Below are 19,273 nucleotides of genomic sequence, written 5' to 3'. Positions count from 1 at the left end.
TAACTGAAAAGAAACAGGAATATTATGTACATGTCATAAATAATTTCTGTGAACTGTTGCTCTGAGCTATAGAGAGATTTGAAAATGTTGATCTCTTTAAAAATATAAAATTTTGTTGAGGAACTGACTTTTTCAGTACAGTATGCATTTAAATTGGATGACTGGACTGAATTGTTAAGGTGATCTTAGAGGTATGATTGTCATTATATTTAGAAACATGAATATATTTGGGCTGAATAATAGAGATAAATAGAATAAAATACTTTGTATGGCCAAGTGTGAGTGGACATACAAGGAATTTGTTCCCTAACTCACACACTTCAAAATATTTTAAAATGCAAATTTTAATATATATTTTTCATGATATTGTTAGATCTTCAGGATAATAAACTAAAGATGGAAATTTATGTAATGCCTGAAGCATCTTCCCTTTTTACCATTAGAGGTATTAAAAAATGTGTGATGGAGAAAAAGAATGGAGCTCTAAAGCTGAATGCTTCTCTTGCATTTAAAATAAAAACCAAGATAATTAGTAAGTGCTAATTAAATTATAAGTAATCAAACTCATGCTTGCAAAAATAAAATGTTTGAATTTCTGCAATATCTGTATATAGTTACCAAAAATATTTAGGCAAAATAAACTAAAAACAACAAGATTGAGAACTAATGGAATGTTGGACCTATTACATTGTCTTGATTATGTGCCAACAAGTCACTCTTGCTCTTCAAGTCTTCCATCAGTGCTCCCTTTGCCACTGTAATTGAGTCTACCCAGTACCACCTTGCTTCTGATTTCCCTTTTTTCCAACTTCTCCAGAGAGTGAGATATTTATACAATTTGTCCAAATTATAGTAATGTGAGTCATTTTAATCAATTCAATCAGAATGGAGCTGGAAGGGACCTTGGACGTCTTCTAGTCCAACCCCATCTCAAGCAGGAGACCCTACACCATTTCAGATAGGTGGCTGTCCAGTCTTTTCTTAAAAACCACTAGTGATGAAGCACTTACAACTTCTACAACCTACAAGAGCAAGCTATTCCACTGCTTAACTGTTCTTACTGTTAAGAAATTTCTCCTTAATTCCAGTTTGCTTCTTTCCTTAATTAGTTTCCATCCATTGTTTCTTGTCTTGCCTTCTGGTGCTTTGGAAAATAAGTTGACTCCCTACCTTTGTGGCAGCCAAATTGTGGAATACTGCTATCATGTCGCCATTAGCCCTTCTTTTGTCTAGACTAGCCATACCTAATTTCTGCAACTGTTCTTCATATGGGCCTTTAACCATCTTAGTTTTTCTCCTTTACACTTTTTCCAAAGTCTTGGCATCTTTTTCGTAATATGACCAAAGCTGGATGCAGTATCCAGATACCATCTTACTAATGGTTTATAAAGCAGTGATTGTTTTTGGAAATTCATGCTGGCTGAGGAATGAGATGAGCCATGACGGAGGCTTCCCTCCTCCTCCTCCTCCTCTTCCCTCCTCCTCCTCCTCCTCCGCCATTGTGTGCTTTGGTCGAGCCCAGCTGTTTGCTTGAGGGGGGTCTCCCCGCTCGTGTGCACCCTCCTGGCTTCGTCACAGCCGGTCAGGGGATCATGAGAGGAGAAGGAGGCAGGAGGAGGAAGAGAAGGAGGGAAGCCTCTGCTGCAGCTCACGCTCATTCCTCAGCCAGCATGGATTTCCAAAAACTTGCCAAGGAGAAAGAAAAGGAGTAGCAAAGAGCCCCAAGGAGAGCTCACTGGGTTGGCCCAGCCTTGGCTTTCCAAGAGAGAGAAGAGAGATACAGAGATACACACACATACACACACAGAGACATAGAGAGAGAGATACAGAGAGGGAGAGGGGGTGGGAGAGAGACATAAAGAGATATATATACAGAGAGAGAGACAGAGGTGGGCTGTAGCTGATTCTCACCAAACCAGTTGTTAAGATTCCAAGCAAACCAGTTGTTAAGATTCTGCGCAGTTCGGCGAACCAGCAAATCTGCTGGCTGGGCCCGCCCCTGCTCTTATTTTCATATACTAGTGGATTACGCTGTCAGTGTTGATCAGTTGCTTCACAAACAGTGTTTTGATTGGTGCCAGATCTCTACAGTCTCAGGCAAAGAAGGGCTATATCCCTCAAATTGTTCTTTAAAATACAGAGTTTCCCGGCATTCCTTTAGGAACCTCCAACGTGCAAATTGTGGTTACTCATCTTAAAATGAACCCACTTTATCTGGAGCTTCAAAATTTACTCTTTGCTGGGAAGGTCTGTAGCTAAAAGTCAGTCTACATTTAGTGCACATCTGACTTTGGAGATATTTCTTCATAACTAAATAAAAGTGTATTTCTGTGCAGTTCACACCCCTTACTTGCTGAATCTGGATGTTACAAAGCAAAACCCACATTTAATTAACCCCCGTGCTCCATTTTGGCTGGCAGAATGCTGCAGGAGGCTGAGTGCTGTCACACATCCCTGGCCACACCCCTAGCCATGCCCACCCAGCCACGCCCACCCATCCAATCATTAGGGCAGAGAACTGGTTGTTAAAAATTTGAAGCCCACCACTGGATATAGAGAGAGGGGAAGATAGGGAAACAAGGAGAGAGAGAGATACAGAGATACAGAAGGGGGGGAGGAGAAAGAGAGACAAAGAGAGACACAGAGTGGGAGAGAGCGCTCTTTCTACCTTCTTCAAATCCTACTTTAACTTCTATAGAGAGTTATAAGAAAATCATTGCCTGCACAATTCTAATCTTCATCCAAATATCTTTTCTAAGTCCTTTATAATTATTATATCAAATGCTACTTTGCAGTATATTTCTTGATTTTGGTTCCCTTACTGTTGATAGTTGAACTTAAAATGCATAATCTTTTAAAAGGCTCACTTCAATGTCAAATCAAATCAAATTATTATTATAGTCATAGACCAGCATATCACTTCAATATCTTCATTTCCAGTTCTAAGGTTGGTTGCTGAACTTGTCATTAGTTTGTACCAAATGTAGTCCTATATTTTTATTGTACTCTGTGTCTTTCAAAATTAGAAATCTCAATCTTTCAACTATTAGAATAGTGACATCAGCATAGCACATAATTGATTTTTCTTACCCCAGTTTTAAAACCACACTCATCTTCTTCCAATCTAATTTCCCTCAATATATATTCATCATTTAAGTTGAATCAATAAATATACAGCCTTATCCCATTCCTTTGTTGATTTGCAACCAGTCTGTTTCGCCATAGATGGTATCAGTAATGGTATTTGACCAGTTCGGCCCAGTTCTGGCAAGCCGGAAGGAGCGATGAGCAGCAGAGACCAAACTGGTTCTCTCTGCCTCTTTGCTGTTGGGCCCACCCGCCTGCCTGGGCTCCCATACTCACTTTTATCTGCTGAATTTGAAGTGCAGCTGCTTTGTGTGGCACAGAATAGTCATGTAGGATCGTGCAGACTTTCAGGAGGTGAGATAGAATGCCTCTGCACTTGTGCAAAGTGCATGTTTGTGTGTGCATGCGCGCAAAGCCTACCCACCGAAACGGTGGCAACAATATTTGAATCCCACCACTGGATGGTATCTATGCACTGGTATCCTTTAGTGCAGAAGTGGTCTGCGAGAAAATTTTGGTAGTCCATGATGCACCTGGGTGGAGCAGCTGCTCCAGATGATCAATGGGCCAGTCCTGGGAGTAGAGCTCTGGATTATGGGACTGGCCAGGCAGCTTGTGGTGGAGCTGGAAATCTCCGCCATAGACGGAGGCACGTGCAACTTGCAACTTTGCAGGAGGTTTATTATTATTATTACCTTTATTGTCAGAGTACAACATGTGTACAATGAGATTGGCCTCCCTTTGTGCACACATACACACCCCGCAACACAACTCACAGTGAGGACAGAAGTCCCTAACACAGTCCCAATCTTATTACACTATGTGGACTTGTTGCACAATGCACCAGCCCCGCATCATACTATGTCATCATACTATGTTGACATGAAGTTATTTTCCATTCAGAAGTCCGACAGCCCACGGGTAGAAACTGTTCTTCAGCCTGTTGGTGTGGCTGGCTATGCTTCTATATCTCCTACCCAATGGTAGGAGAGTGAAGAAGTGCTGACTGGGATGTGAGTTGTCCCTGAGAATTTTCCTCAGTCTTCTAAGGTAACGAGCCTTAGCAATGTCATCTACTGGTATCAGGGAATAGCCCACGATGTTTTGTGCTGTACTCACCACCCTCTGTAATGTCTTTCTATCCGCGGCTGTCAAGCCAGCATACCACACCATAATGCAACATTTGAGGACACTTTCTATTGTGGACCTGTAAAAGGAGGTCATCAGTCATTGTTCCACTTTATTCTTTCGCAAGACCCTAAGGAAATGGAGTCTCTGTTGGGCCTTTCTGGCCACCTGGGTTGTGTTGATTTTCCAAGTAAGATCTTCACTGAGGTAGACTCCCAGGTATTTAAAGGAGGAAATTCTCTCCACACAGCCCCCCTCGATGTAAAGTGGAGCGGGTTCCTCTCTCTTCTTCCAGAAGTCTAACACCATCTCCTATGTCTTGCCGATGTTCAGGTGTCGGTTGTTTTCTAGGCACCATGAGGATAATTTTTGAACCTCCCCACTGTATGCTGTTTTGTCTCCACCTGTAATGAGACAATACACAATCATGTGTGTACAGTGAGAACAGGTAGGGACTGAGCACACAGCCCTGTGGGGAGCCAGTGCTAAGCTTCATGGAGGTGGATGTGACAGTCCCAGCACACACTGTTTGTGGTTGGTCCCTCAGAAAATCTTTGATCCAGTCGCACATGGAAGAGAGAAAATCCAAGTCAGTCAGCTTTTCGATAAGGATGCTTGGCGGGATAGTATTGAAGGCCAAGCTGTAGTCAATGAAAAGCATCCTGACATAGTTTCCGGGTTTCTCCAGATGGCTCGCTACAGGATGTAAGGCAGTAGCTATGGCATCGTCTGTCGACCTGTTCCCCCTGTAGGCAAACTGATGTTTGTCAAAGTCTGGTGGGAGGGATGTCCTAAGGTGTTGGAAAACCAGTTGTTAGGAATGTAAGTCACCTATTAGTTGGGTTGGAAAATATATAAACCAGGATAGACATTTTAATACTGTCTCTTTAAGAGAATGCTAAAACTGTAATTGGGTGTGGTTCCTCAAATGGCCATAAGATGGAGCCAGAAACCTGGGTTGTTTAGTTCCTGTTCTGTTGTTCTGGAGAGTGTCGCATTTCCTTATTGACTGTGACTGATCATAGTTCTTCTTGGATTTGATGTAAGTCTGTTACTGAACTGTTTTTGATACTGGACTTTGTTATTGGATTATCCCTGGACTGAAAACTGACTGCTTTAACTGTGAATGACTTGGACTGCTTGTCTGGACTTTGTTTAAACGTTTATTGGAAGTAAAAACCTACATTTTACTATACAGTGTATCTGTGTGCTAGTTGTGTGTTATTCTTCACTACTCTCACTACGTTTCCCTGGTCGCACTCATTCTCCTAATGGGGAATTACCTCAACACCAGTCTTTCAAAGCATTTAATCACTACTGACGTTAGGTGCAAAGTGCAAGGAGCAGCACAGCCCTCACTGGCTGGAACGAGGTAATGGTGCTGTTGTGGCAAGGGGGAGGGGGATGGCAGCACAGGTGGTTTGAAGCAACGGCTGTCAGAAACCTGTGGCTCTTTCTTTCCCCTGCTGTGGCTTCCTGTTGGCTGAATCCACAACTGGCTGACCTCAGCCCTCACGTACCCCTCCCACTTACTCTTTGCCGGGCCTGAGAAGGGAAGGGCGGGCAATGGAGATTTGCTCCATATTCCAGAGCGGGAGCGAAGCTTCATCTCTTGCTGGGTCTCGTGGGCATTTCTTCAGGCCCTTTTTGGTGCTGCACGACTGGGAGACGCACAACTTCCTCTCTGCCCCAAAACAATGGCTGGCCCAGCTGAGAGAGATGAGAGAGAGAGAAGGGAGGGAGGGAGGGAGGGAGGGAGGGAGGGAGGGGGGGAGAGAAGGAGGGGGAGAGATAAGAGAGATGAGAGAGAGAAAGAGAGATGAGAGATGAGAGGAAAAAAGAGAGATAAGAGAGTGAGAGTTCTGAGAGAGAGAAAGAGAGGTGAGAGACAGAGAGATGAGAGAGAGAGAAAGACATGAGAGATGAGAGAGAAAGATATACATACATACATATATACATATATATATATATATATATATATATATATATATATATATATATATATATATATATATATACACATACACATACACATACACATACACATACACATACACATACACATACACATACACATACACATACACATACACATATACATATACATATACATATATATATATATATATATATATATATATATATATATATATATATAGTCACCGAACATAGTCACCGAACCGGAGTAACACCAGTTGAATCCCACCCCTATTGGGAGTCCAGGCGCTTCAGCCAGCAACACACTGGATTCATATTAGTGGTCTGCGGGATTTAAAATTATAAATGTAGTGGTCCCTGAGGTCCGAAAGGTTGAAGACTCCTGCTGTAGTGTACCAATTCGAGATTGGAATCTCCTGAGTTAGGACATATTTTGGTCTGTTTCTACCTTCAATGTCTTTACACATGTTATTGTAATATTTCTTTTTATATATATAAAAAAAATTTCACTTCCTGAAATTCTTTATTCTTCCATGAGATATTTCTTTCTTGGCTTTAGTTCTTTTCTCTTGGCAATTTCTATCATCTATTCTAATATCCACTTCTTTCTTCTGTTTCATCATTTTTTCTAAGTTCAACATTCATCCTTAACAACAACTTCAATTTCATTCTCCAGTTCTTCAGATTCCCTGTTAATGAAGTTCAGGATTTCAATGCAATTCCCAAGGTACTCTGAAAATAATGGGATATACTCAAGATCGTTCTATGAATGTTGATTAGTTTTGTTCTTCTACTTTAGCTTAACTTGGAATCATATGAGTTATTTGTGATCTGTTCCACAGTTGATCCTGGCTATATCTTTGCTACTGTATTATAACAGGGTTCTTCCAGTTACTTTTACCAATAATATACTCTAGTCAGTTTGAATTCTGTGCACACCATTTGGTGATATCCATGCATCATTTTGGTTGTTGGAAGGCTGTTTTAGCAGTGAAAAAATAATTTGATTGCAGAAAGTCATTGATTGATAAATCATTCTCTGGCTTCATTTTGGTTTCCTAGGCTGTAAAATGTGACTATTTAATATTTCCCACTTTGGTATTCTACGCTCCAGCAATATGACCAGAGGTGGTATTCAACAGGTTCTGACCAGTTCTGGAAAACTGATAGCAGAAATTTTGAGTAGTTCTGAGAACCAGCAAATACCACCCCTGACTGGAGATTTTACAGTATCCTTCCCCTGCCACGTCCACCAAACCACACCCACAGAACCAGTGGTAAAAAAAATTGAATCCCACTACTGAATATGACAGTATAGTAAGTTTAGAAAAAAATATGATTATGTCATTATTATTCAAACTACTTCTGAGAATTTATGGACCAGAGATAGTAACAGTATGAACATGCCCTTATTTTTTCTTTTCATTTTATTCAGGCAACTCCTCACTTTTTAAAAATTCTTTGAAACGTTATAATAAGGCATTGGCCATAGCCCTTAGTACAGAAAAAGAGAATTCTCAGCGGCTGAAAAATGAAAAGTTGTTATTACAGAAAGAATTGGATGGGCTGAACTTGCAGAATATCTTACTTCACCGAAAGCTAAGTTACTTGGTACATTCTAAAAAGTAAATGGTGGGACCTAATATTTGATTCACTGCTTAGGAAAATACAAATAACAGAAAATGTCCAATTATTCCTTCCTATTAATAGAACAATTTATATCAGTAAAATGTTAAGGGGGCACTTTAATTTTTCTTTGCAATTCCTTGAATAACCTCAGAATCTGATCGGTTGGATTTATTTAATTATTAGAATTATATTCTGTCTTTTGTATAGAAGCTGAAAGTGACATACATTGTATTCATTCTTCAAGATAGGTTATGTCAGGGATACAACAAAGCAAGAATTATAGGAAAGCTATTTAATTGTTTTAGGTTGTAATTACAGAATTTTCAAAGCCTTCCAGAATTTCCCTTTATCTTCTCTTATATCAAATAGAATCAGAGGATGGTTACTTTGAGTTTCTTTCTCTTTTCCCTGAACTATGTTATCTCTCTTTTTCCCTGCCTCAAAATCACCAGTGAACTTCTATGGCTAAAGGTGGATTAAGGTCTCCTTTTCTTAACCCAACATCTTAACTCTACACCCAGCTGGCTGTCTCTGATTGAGAGCTCCTGCAGAGAAGGAAATGATGAAAATTCCCTACTAAATAATTGGAGGTCAAACCCACAATGAATAATTTCAGTCCAAGGAAAAATAATACCTAGATATTTATAAAATAAATATCCCTATCTCTGTTCCTAGAATACATAGAAATGTGATAACATCCATTTGCCTTTATCCTGCTTGTAAGCATGCATAGCTATTAGCAGTGTGCAAAATAATCCATTTAATCAATTTCTAATTTCACCAACCAGCATTTCCAAAAAGGAATGCCTCTCTCTTTCTTGTCTAGAAAATAGGAACTTCTGTCAATTTTCTAACTTGTTATAGTTCCCTTATTGTGCACTGCACTTGGGAATTCAATTAACTGGTAAATATTAATCTTATATGAAATACTGTATTACATAAGAAATTGATTTCTGTCCATACCATCTGATGATGTCCGTGTATCATTTTGGTTGTTGGAAGGCTGTTTTAGCTTTTGTGTCAGGGGAAATTCAAATGAGTAAATTAATAATTTTGGATTTTCTTCTTTTTATTACCTCTTTCCTAGATTTCTAAAATAATCATTTAGGGAGTCTGCTTAGATAAAATCTTATGCTCATAGTCCAATAATCGAGACACTATGAGATTTATTAGAAATTTGCTGTAATGACAAAATGCCAAATATGTTGTACCATGGCAGATTCATCAATTGAATCTTTCATATATCATTGGCAGATCCAACATTATATAAGTCATTAGCAGACTGATAGCACTATCCCTCATCATGTTATTAAAACTTTATGTTGCCATGTCTCCTTCTATACTATCTGGTTTGAATGGATATGGGCAAATTGGAAAGGGGAAATTGGATGAAATGTTTCCCAAGGGTTTGGTTCATCACTAGCTTTTTGCATCATGTGTACAATTTTTATGGTGTTTTTTAAAATCCCATTCTGAACTCACATTGGACATGGCAGACATTTTGCTAATGTAGCTGAGGCATATCTTCAGTCTCAAAATAATGTGAATATAGACTTATTATGCTTCCCTAGATCAAATATGTTTCAACACTACCTCTTTCTTTGTCTTAACATTAACATTTTTTAAAAATCTAAAAAGAAAAATCTTTTTTTCTTACTTACCGTATTTGCCGGCGTATAAGACGACTTTTTTGCCCTGAAAAACATGCCTCCAAGTGGGGGGGTCGTCTTATACGCCGGGAGGACTCCGACTCCCACTTCGAGCTTGAGTTGCAGCCGGGAGGGAGGCTGGGGGAGCGGTGTGTGTGTGTGTGTGTGTGTGTGTGTGTGTGTGTGCGGGTGTCACTCGCCACGCGCTGCGCAACCTTTCCCCCTCTTCCTTCCTTAGCGGTGTGGGGAGGAGAGGATTCAAGATCCTCACGTGCGGCGTACTTTTCTTTTTCTTTTTTTCTTTTTGCATGCAGGTTTTGCATGCGGGCGGCTGTAGGTTAAGGATGGGGAGCCCCGGGTGGGTTATCAGGTTTTACGGTGCTTCCAACATGTGCGAACGGTGGGAGAGCGGAGAAGAGAGCGAGCGAGCGCCCGCTGTGTGAAATCCTGCCGTCAAAGCAACACTGGGGGAGGCAGGGTATAAATTTACCAGGTTAATGTAGCAAAGGTGATTAATGCCCAGAACATTGTTTGCGGGTATTGGGGTGTGTGTGTGTGTGTGTGGTGGTGGTGGTGAGGAGAGGTTGTCCTTTGAATGCGGAAAAGTAGGTGTGACCTTGTGTAGGAAAATAAAGAGATCCTTTTTAGCGTGTTTGGCTTCTTTGCCTCCCCTCGTTCGTTTTGACGTGGAGATAATGGCCTTTGGGCAGGAGGGGAAGAAAACGGTAGCTGGATCATTTCAAATTTCACTTACTCTCCTGCCTCACTTCAATATGTCTGAGCGACTCCAGATACTGGAAGACTTTTTGAATGAAAGTGTTACCTCCATTTTTTTTTTAAAGAGGGCCACTTGGGGAAAAAAAAAGATTCTAAGGAATTCCTTGTTTCTTGATTAAAGAGAAGGCATTGAATATACTGTTCCTTGGCAGCCTTTTCAGTGTCCGGGTTTTTGGTGTGTGTGTGTGAGAGAGAGAGAGAGAGAGAGAGATCAGCTGTATTGAGAAGAGAACGTTTCCTGTGTTCTCATTTTATTTACAACATATTTTACGCTTAATGGTAAGCAATGAAAAATATTTTTAAAACTCATTTCTAAACTCCATAGCTATTTGCATATTCTTGGTTCAAAATTGGATTAGCTCATTTCAAAATTGTCCAAAGCAGAAAAGTGCGTCAAAAAAAAAAGAAGTGCAAAAGTGGAAGGTGTGTGGAAGAGGGGGTAGTCTTATACGGCGAGTATATAACAAACTCTATATTTTGAGTGGAAATGTTGGGGGGTCGTCTTATACGCCCAGTCGTCTTATACGCCGGCAAATACGGTACTTTGGTTGTATAAATAATAACGTATTATATTTATTTATTTGTTTGTTTGTTTATTAATACACAGAACAAAACTCTAAAAGAAATTCAAGCCTTCATGAATAATAATATTATAACTGCAATTGAATTAAGCACCTTCTCTGAGGTATGTGCCCTCATCATTACAAATCTTAATTTTAATTTTTTTTCAGATATTTTTGGACTTTATTCTGAGATATGGTGAAAATACAAGAAAAAAGTAGTGAATAAAAAATTACCAGCATTCTATTCACCTGAAATACGTATATAGACATCAGTTCAGATCTACATATATTATTTATTATTTATTTAAATTCATTGATTCTCCATCTCTAATGGACCTGGACAGTGCACAAAAATAAAAGAGACTTAAAAACAACAGAAACAGGCCATATTAATGTGCTCTAGTAATAAAATCCACATAACAAAACAAAGGCCATTAAACAAATAACAAAAATCAACCCCATGCCTGGTATTGAAGCCAGGTTTTCAAAGCTATCCAGAACTCTAGGAGAGATGTTGCCATCATTTTCCTGGGGGGTGCAGTAGTGCAAAACAGTATGTTTTAATATAAAATTATTTATAAAATAATGTATATGAATTAAATATTTTAATACTTCAAAATGAAATTTCTGTTGTAAGTGTACAATGTGTACACATGATTTTTATTTTGATCTGTGTTTTTGTAAAATAAATATTTTTATAAATAAGCACTGTGATATGAGCACGTTGTGTGCTTTATATTTCCTAGTCCAGGGTTCACCATCCCCTGTGGCCTATTCATAACTGGGCTACAGGTGATGCAGACACACAGTAAATGGTGGGCTGGTGCATGTGCATGCATGCAGTTTGACTCACATGAGCAGCGGGCCCGCATGCATGCACATGCACACACAGCTCAACTTGCAATCAAGATGAGTGTGCATGCGCACCAGGCTGCTGTTCATACAAGTCAAGCTACACATGTGCGTCAGCCCGTTGCTTGTGTGGTCCCATTCCTCTCTTCCCCCCCCCCCCAGCCAGGTCCCGCCTTCCTATACAGTAGAATACCCTTATGAAACAGACTAGAACAGGGATCCCCAAACCCTGTTCCAGCACCGGTCCATGGCATGCCAGAAACCAGGCTGGGCAAACAAGCAAAGCTCCATCCATGGGATGCAGGCAGCACACAAAAGCACGACCGGAAGGGTCCATGTAAAAACATCTCTCCAAGGGATCTGTCCCTGCTGCCCAAAAGGTTGGGGGCTGTTGTCCCAGCCAACAGCTGCAAACATTTGAACCTTATACAATAACAATAGCATTTAGACTTATATATCATTCCATAGTGCTTTACAGCCTTCTCTAAGCTGTTTACAATGTCAGCATGTTACCCCCAACAATCTGGGTCCTCATTTTAGCAACCTCAGATGGATGGAAGGCTAAATCAACCTTGAGCACATCAGAATCAAATTCCAGACTGTAGGCAGAGAAAGCCTGCAATACTGCATTCTAACAACTGCACCACCAGGGCTTATATTTAGCAACTGCAATTGATTCTGGTGAAATGGTCGCTAAATGACATGGTCACTAAGCAAAACATACAACTGAGAAAGATGCTCCAAAGTTGTGAATGTATGGCTAAATGGGACTACTTGCAATAGAAGAATGTGCTTACTGATTAATATTTCCTTGGAGAAAATCCTCACAATCTAAACACTGTAAGTATGAACATGCTCACAAGGTCCAGGGCTTATTGCACTTTCGACTTTTCATATTAAAAATTAAAACATTAAATATTTTAGTTGGAAAAATTAAAAGCCAGCTTCAAGTGAAGAAAAAAGGCAGCTTTTTAGCATGATCTGTTTGTTCATGCTTCTTTGATCAAAATGGTATTTTCTTAGAAAATGAAGAGATAACTGCAGTTTTGTCTCCCCATCTAACCATAAAAATGGCAAAAGACAAGATGCAGTAAGAGATATGAGGTGCAAGATGTTCCATTTTGCAAGAGCAGCCCCAAGTTTCAGAATTTCAAATCATGGAAAACTTGGAATATGGGAAGTATGCTAACATATTTTTCTTTGAATAGTGTATTCCAAAACCTGTAACAATGGATGATGCTCAGTGCAGCAATTCTGGTCATGAATCTAAGCTTTCAAAAAATCAAATAAGGTAATATTTGAGTTTAAATATTAAACAGATAGAAATGAAAACAGGAAAATCTGCCAATGCAATCAACTGTGAAGGGCTACTTTAGAAATAGTTTCAGAGGTTATTTTTACTCAGAAAAAAATATGTGCACTCTTGAATCCAAAATATGCATATCCAATATATGAGTTAATTTCACATCAGAAAATTTATGAAATTATCATTTGTTTTTATTTTGCTGGCACAAGCTACAATTTATATTACTGTATATTGTGACTACGTAGCATATCCAATTGCTTTTAAATGAAATATTTAAGTCTAGTTCTTATTTTCTCTACATTGTATGTGGGCATGTTTTCATAATATGATATGCTATTAATTGAATACTTTTGTATTCTGGCTCAAATCATCTTTCACTACTATTTAAGTTGTGAGCCTTTATTTTGTTCCTTTTTTAAAGTGTAAACACAGTTTATCATATTATCAAAATTCATTTTGTTTTTAAAATGTTTATATCTTAATAATTCTCTCCTTTTCCTTTTCCTTTCAGACCTACTGATCACTCCTCATATTGTAGAAAGTGATGGAGGGAAAAAAGGGAACTTCTTTATATGTGACACAGATGGCCCTTTTAAGCAGATATTTGTTCTCTCAAATGAAATTGCAGCAGATCATATGGACATGTAGATATTATACTCTAAGCAAATGCCAAAACTAAGTGAAATAAATAAAATGGAAACAGTATTTGCCACAAATACATTTCCAGAAGGTATACTGTATTATTTTTTATGCAGTGGAGTAGGATATAATCTACTATATTATGCTGAAAGAGAGAGAGAGAGATCCTAATTCATCCCAAATTATCATCACAAAACTCAGATGTGATTTTCTGAGAGAGACTGGACAATTGACAAATAGAATTAAATTTCTCAATGCTCCAAAAGTCCACCATGAGATGATGTTTGGGAAGAAAGTAGACCTCACCTCAAGAACTCAGAACAAAGACAATAATGAAAGATAATACATGCTGTAGAATAATGCAACATTTGGAATTTATTCTGTCAGCTAGCTAATTCAGAAGCCAAAAAACAGAGAAATGTTAAAGGGAAAGGAAATAAAAATCAGGGGAGACATGATAGCAGTCTTCCAATATTTGAGGGACTGCCACAGAGAGGAAGGATTCAAACTATTTTCTAAAGTACCCGAAGGCCAGACAAGAAATAATGGATGGAAACTGAACAAGGAGAGATTTAACCTGGAAATAAGGAGAAACTTTCTGACAGTGAGAACAATCAACCAATGGAACAGCTTGCCCTTGGAAGTTGTGGGAGCACCATCACTTGAGACCTTCAAGAAGAGATTGGACTGCCATTTGTCAGAAATGGTGTAGGGTCTCCCGCTTGGGCGGGGGGTTGGATTAGATGACCTATAAGGTCCCTTCCAACTCTGATGATCTGTTATCTATTATCTGTTATCCTTACATAAGGAAAACAATTGATAGTTGGTGAAAAGGAAATTATATAGGAGAATACTGATTCAAATATAATCTTCAGAGAAGCCCTGATAATATGACTAATTCGATTGGCATTTTAAACAAATGTATTAAAATAGACTTTTTTTAGATAGAAAAATCATTTGAAAAATGTGGCACTTTTAGGAATTGACTCATTTAAGTTAATGCAACTTTTAAAATAACTGCAAATTCTTGTTTCAAACTGCTTGAGTTTTTTAATGAAAAAATGATTTTTTCATTAAAAATAACTGAAAAATAAAGTAATGAATACCAGAGAGATAATGTGCCAGCAGAATATCCAGAGTACTTCTTCATAATAATTTTTAAAGTATGCATGTCCTAATGAATATTTCTGCAAAGGTCTACAAGTCAGTCAAATATTGCATTGTGATTAGTACTGAAAGAAGATTTCATTTGTATAATAGCAATATAAAACCAATGTTATAAATATTAAGATAAAACTTGTACATTTTAAAGTTTTCTTGATTTTGCTTTTCAGAAAAGCAGTCTCATATGAAACAAATCTCTAATAGTACCTCTCTAGATTATGCATCATCTGCAGATGAATATGAAAGTCTGTCAAAGGACATAATAATCCCTTTCCAATCCATGGAAAGAAAGAAACAAATGTGCATTTCAACTATTCACCCTATTTTAAACAATTTTGGTACCAAAAGAGATAGTAACTGTATATTGCATCTTTGCACGGCCAGAGTAATCAGTAATCAGAGAGACCCAAATGGTGTTTCACATATTAAATTGACTTCCCAACCTAGCAGTAAGCTTGTTTACATGAACAAAGAAGATTTAATAAAAAGTCAAAAATCAGAGGAAACTATATATGATACTGATATGGAATTAACTGCAAGTGAATTTCAGACCTGGGAAATAGTTATGTTGAAAGGTGTCAAAATGCCTTTTCTTCGAGGATTCGATTTTCCCGCTGGGAGAGCTCCGGCGCAAGGATACGGACAACTGCTTGAAAGCTGGATCTTTTTATTTTTCAGGAAGGCGGGGGACAGCGAGAAGTCTGTGTTCCTGGGCTACCTAGATTCTTATGGTAAGTCCCTGGTTTTTTATACCCTTTTCTCCCTTTGTGAGTTGATTTCGTGTGAAAGTTTGTATTTGTGCTTAATGTTTCAAATCCTGTTTGTCTTTATTCCTGCCGGAGGGCAAACTCCGCGGGGTGGTTAGATTGTATTATCGGTTTTTCCTAATCTCTTTTAGCTTTATAATGGTTTTTTCATATTTGTCTTGTGGCAATCTCCTGTCTGTCTCTTTTGTAATTTATATATTTTTTGTGTCTTTTGTCTGTTTGTTTTGCTTATTTGGTATGTCCTGTGTTTGTAAGGGTTTCCTTTTCTTATTTGTCTAGTTTTCTTAATTACTTAGGCTTTTGTCTATAGGGATTCTTTAATACGTTTTATTTGATTCCTTTTCCTATGTAAGTTTGTTTTATGGCTGGCCTGATGTTCCCCTTGGGCTTTTCCTGTTTGAGTGACACTACTGTCTTCGTGAAGTTCCCTTTCCACAGTTATAATTAAATCTAGAGATAAGAAACTTAATAAAGTTGAAGCTGACAAAATTTCAGGAAATCTAAGAAAAGTAACATTTGCAAGTACAAAAAAACACATTAAAAAATATAGCAATGAACCAAAAAAAGTAATGAAAATGTTCCAAAAACCACCCAACCATTAAATCAAATAAAAAATTATCACTGAAAGTAGAATTGTTTGAAAAGACAACATCCTGGGAAGTGAAACTGAAAAATGCCAATAAAGAAGATGTTAAAGAAGATAATACATTAACAAAAATTACAAGCACCTGCATTTAATAGATCTCAATTGTCAACTGCAAACTACTAATATTTTAGAGTCAGAAAAGGAAGAAAAAAATAATTTCTGAAACAGTAGAGGGAGTAATTAGGCAGAATCCAACAGAAAATTTGGAAGAATCTACTATACTTCCTACTTTATTACACGATAGTAATGTTGAAAATTTGCTACCATTGGCAAGCCCCATAAATGGATAAACAAGAAAATTTAAACATAAATGAGAGTTATCCTGATACTTCCAAAATCAACAAATCAAACTATTATGAAATGGAAAACATGCAGTATTTAAGAAAATTGAAAAGATTTGGCTCAGAGGAATGCAGATATGCCAAACAAAACATGGTCAAAGAACCAATGTAAAATGTGGATGCAGCAGCGAAGATGTTACTTGCAAACACAATGCAGAAGGATGTACAGATGTTTTAGATGTTTCAAAGATTTTTCAAAGTGACAAAATAATTTTTTAAAAGCTATCTGGAAGACATATATTATATATCCAGGCTCTCTTAATGAGAAAAAAATGTATGTGAAACAGAAATTACACAATCAAAAATTATATGATGAAAATATTCCACATAAGGCATCTGAAAAGGAAGGAAGAATTTTCAGTGTTCCAAGAGTAACTTCATGTTGCCTAAAAGATCCTGAAATTTCTATTGAAGCAATAAATGAAAAAGAAGGTTTCACATCAAAGCCAAGCAGAAAAACTTATTTTGTTTGTATGCGTGATCAAAATAAAAAGGAGAATATCCCTGTTATAAATAAATCTGAAAGGTGTTATCAAGAAGAAAATGATTGTGATTTTACAAAGAAGGCAGACATAATTTATGAATCATGCAACAGAAAGCCAGTGCAAAATTCTGGTATGTGTAATCCTAATTGTGATGCAGCTAAATACTTGCTCTGGTTGAAAACTAAAAAAACCTCACAAAACTAAATTATTGCTACCATATACAAAAAAGAAATGTTAGCATCTTATTTACTTATTTATACTTTCATTTTCTTAATGGCATTATAAATCTAAGAATGCCTGATACAAAAGACTCAGACAAAAATGCCCATCAACGGAAATAGGACAAACACAGTTGTTGCAGATTTTTGGTCCAGATGGTAAATACATGTTCGGTATAATACCTAGAAGCATGGAGTTAGGTATAGTGGCCTCCTTGTCTCTAACATTAAGTCATTTTTGGTTTCTTGATGGTAAATGGGATCTCTCCGCATATGTGAGGTGCATTCACTACCAACCCTATAAGATACCCCCCTAACATGTCAGATATTGTAACTCTCGCTTGTATTCCATGGCCTTTATCTTAAGTGTCAATTTATTTTTCTATAATTAGTGTATCTGACAAGTGAAAATAATGTACAGGCACTGGTCATCAAGAAAGTATATGTACAATACATCTCTTAATGTTTCAAAATAATCACAAAACTCTTTTTGATCTAGTCATGGATATGAATATAAATGAATATGAATATAAATGAATATGAATATAAATTAGTTGATTGAAAGGTCTTTTTGTTTTTGAGTTTGGTCTAATTAAAACCTAAGAAAGATAAATTTAGATCTTTTTGTGCTCTACAACACATATAGTGGGCAGCAAGCTTTCTCCAATGAGTTTGGCGAAATTTATGAATAATAAGATTCTAAACCATCTCAAAGATGCTTCAAAGATCTTCAAAGATATGCATACGGAGCTGATTTATTTTATTAATTTATTAAACTGATATGTGGTCTGTTTCACTGTCAAGTGACTCTGGGCAGTTTATGCTAAAATAACATATTTTCTAAAAAAAAACCATAGGTAACTTTTTAAAAATCTAAAAATAGTTCTAACTGGTGATTTAAGTGTTAATTGAATTTCCATGGAGCAAGCCTCTTCAAGAATTGACAAATATTGGTATAAATTCAAATCCCAAATCCAAGAAAGATATAGAAGAACATTCTGTACCATCTATTAGACTCAGGCGAACAACAGTTTGCTACAAAGAACCCAGCATCCAAAGGTCATATTTTCTTCCCTAATCTCTTTTGTTTTTCAAAAAGTAAATTCTTCATTTGTTAAGTTTGATTTCTGATAACAGCAGACATATCAAAGTTAGAGGGTTTTGTTAACCAACAATTTGGTTTCTACAATTACTATAGAGTAGATATTTATAATGAATTACATATTTAATACACTAACCCTTTTAAAGTCCATAAAATGAAAGTTGTATTTATTTCAACAACTTCTATAAACAAGGTGGTTGTTGTCATCATTAAATGAATTTCAGCGTTTAATTTTCCTCTTCACGCAAATTTGAGAGAGGTTGGGCTTATCTTTCTTGAAAATGGATAATCATTTCTTTGCAGATCTCTTCCCTTGTACTTCTTTCCATCCTTTTGTTTTTATTCTCACTTTGAGCAGAGTTCTTTTTATAGATCTGTATAATTCTAACAAAATAAAGGGGATTCACTGGGTTAAAATTCTTAGTACATTTCAGGCATGAGCAATAGATATAGGTTAAAATGTTAGTCAACCTTTTCTGAAAATTTTCAAAGTGCTTTTATCACTATGATTGGCTTACCTCAGTGCAACTGTTAAAATTACTTCATATGCTACACTAGTTTTTATGCTAGAAATATGCATTTTTTTTCAGCCTAGAGACTGCACTTCCTCTTGGGTACTGATTTAATACGTGAACTCATAGCTAGAAGGGTTGGCTGAACATTTCAGACTTTTCAGTTTTTTAGACTTTTGGGAGATTTTGAATCACCTATTTATCAGAAGGTAAAATTAGTCTCCCTACCTGTCCATTTCTAGTCCTCCAGAATACACATTATAGCAATAGCATTTAGACTTATATACCACTTCACAGTGCTTTCCAGCCCTCTCTAAGTGGTTTACAGAGTCAGCATATTGCCCCCAACAATCTGGGTCCTCATTTTACCCACCTCGGAAGAATGGAAGGCTGAGTCAACCCTGAGCCTGGTGATTTTCGATCTGCCAAACTGCTGGCAGCTGTTGATCAACAGAAGTAGCCTGCAGTAC

At 37.4% G+C, this 19,273-nt stretch overlaps 1 protein-coding gene across 1 annotated transcript; it reads left to right on the top strand.

Annotated features, from left to right (window-relative positions):
* The first annotated feature begins 396 nt into the window (after window positions 1–396).
* SGO2 (shugoshin 2) lies at window positions 397–18,267 on the top strand. The gene is given in 12 exon segments (XM_087956690.1): window positions 397–532; window positions 7,589–7,764; window positions 10,816–10,893; window positions 12,832–12,914; window positions 14,937–15,307; window positions 15,938–16,073; window positions 16,075–16,189; window positions 16,225–16,287; window positions 16,289–16,467; window positions 16,469–16,545; window positions 16,709–17,101; window positions 18,092–18,267. Coding segments are annotated over 12 exon segments (1,983 nt in total).
* The last annotated feature ends 1,006 nt before the right edge of the window (window positions 18,268–19,273 follow it).

This window comes from Notechis scutatus, chromosome 1 (genome assembly GCF_049901735.1).
Source record: "Notechis scutatus isolate UNSWTSFEM ecotype Mainland chromosome 1, rNotScu1.2, whole genome shotgun sequence".
Classification (NCBI taxonomy): Eukaryota; Metazoa; Chordata; class Lepidosauria; order Squamata; family Elapidae; genus Notechis; species Notechis scutatus.
Note: the sequence above shows the minus strand (reverse complement) of the source record. Positions and strands in the feature narration are given on the sequence as shown.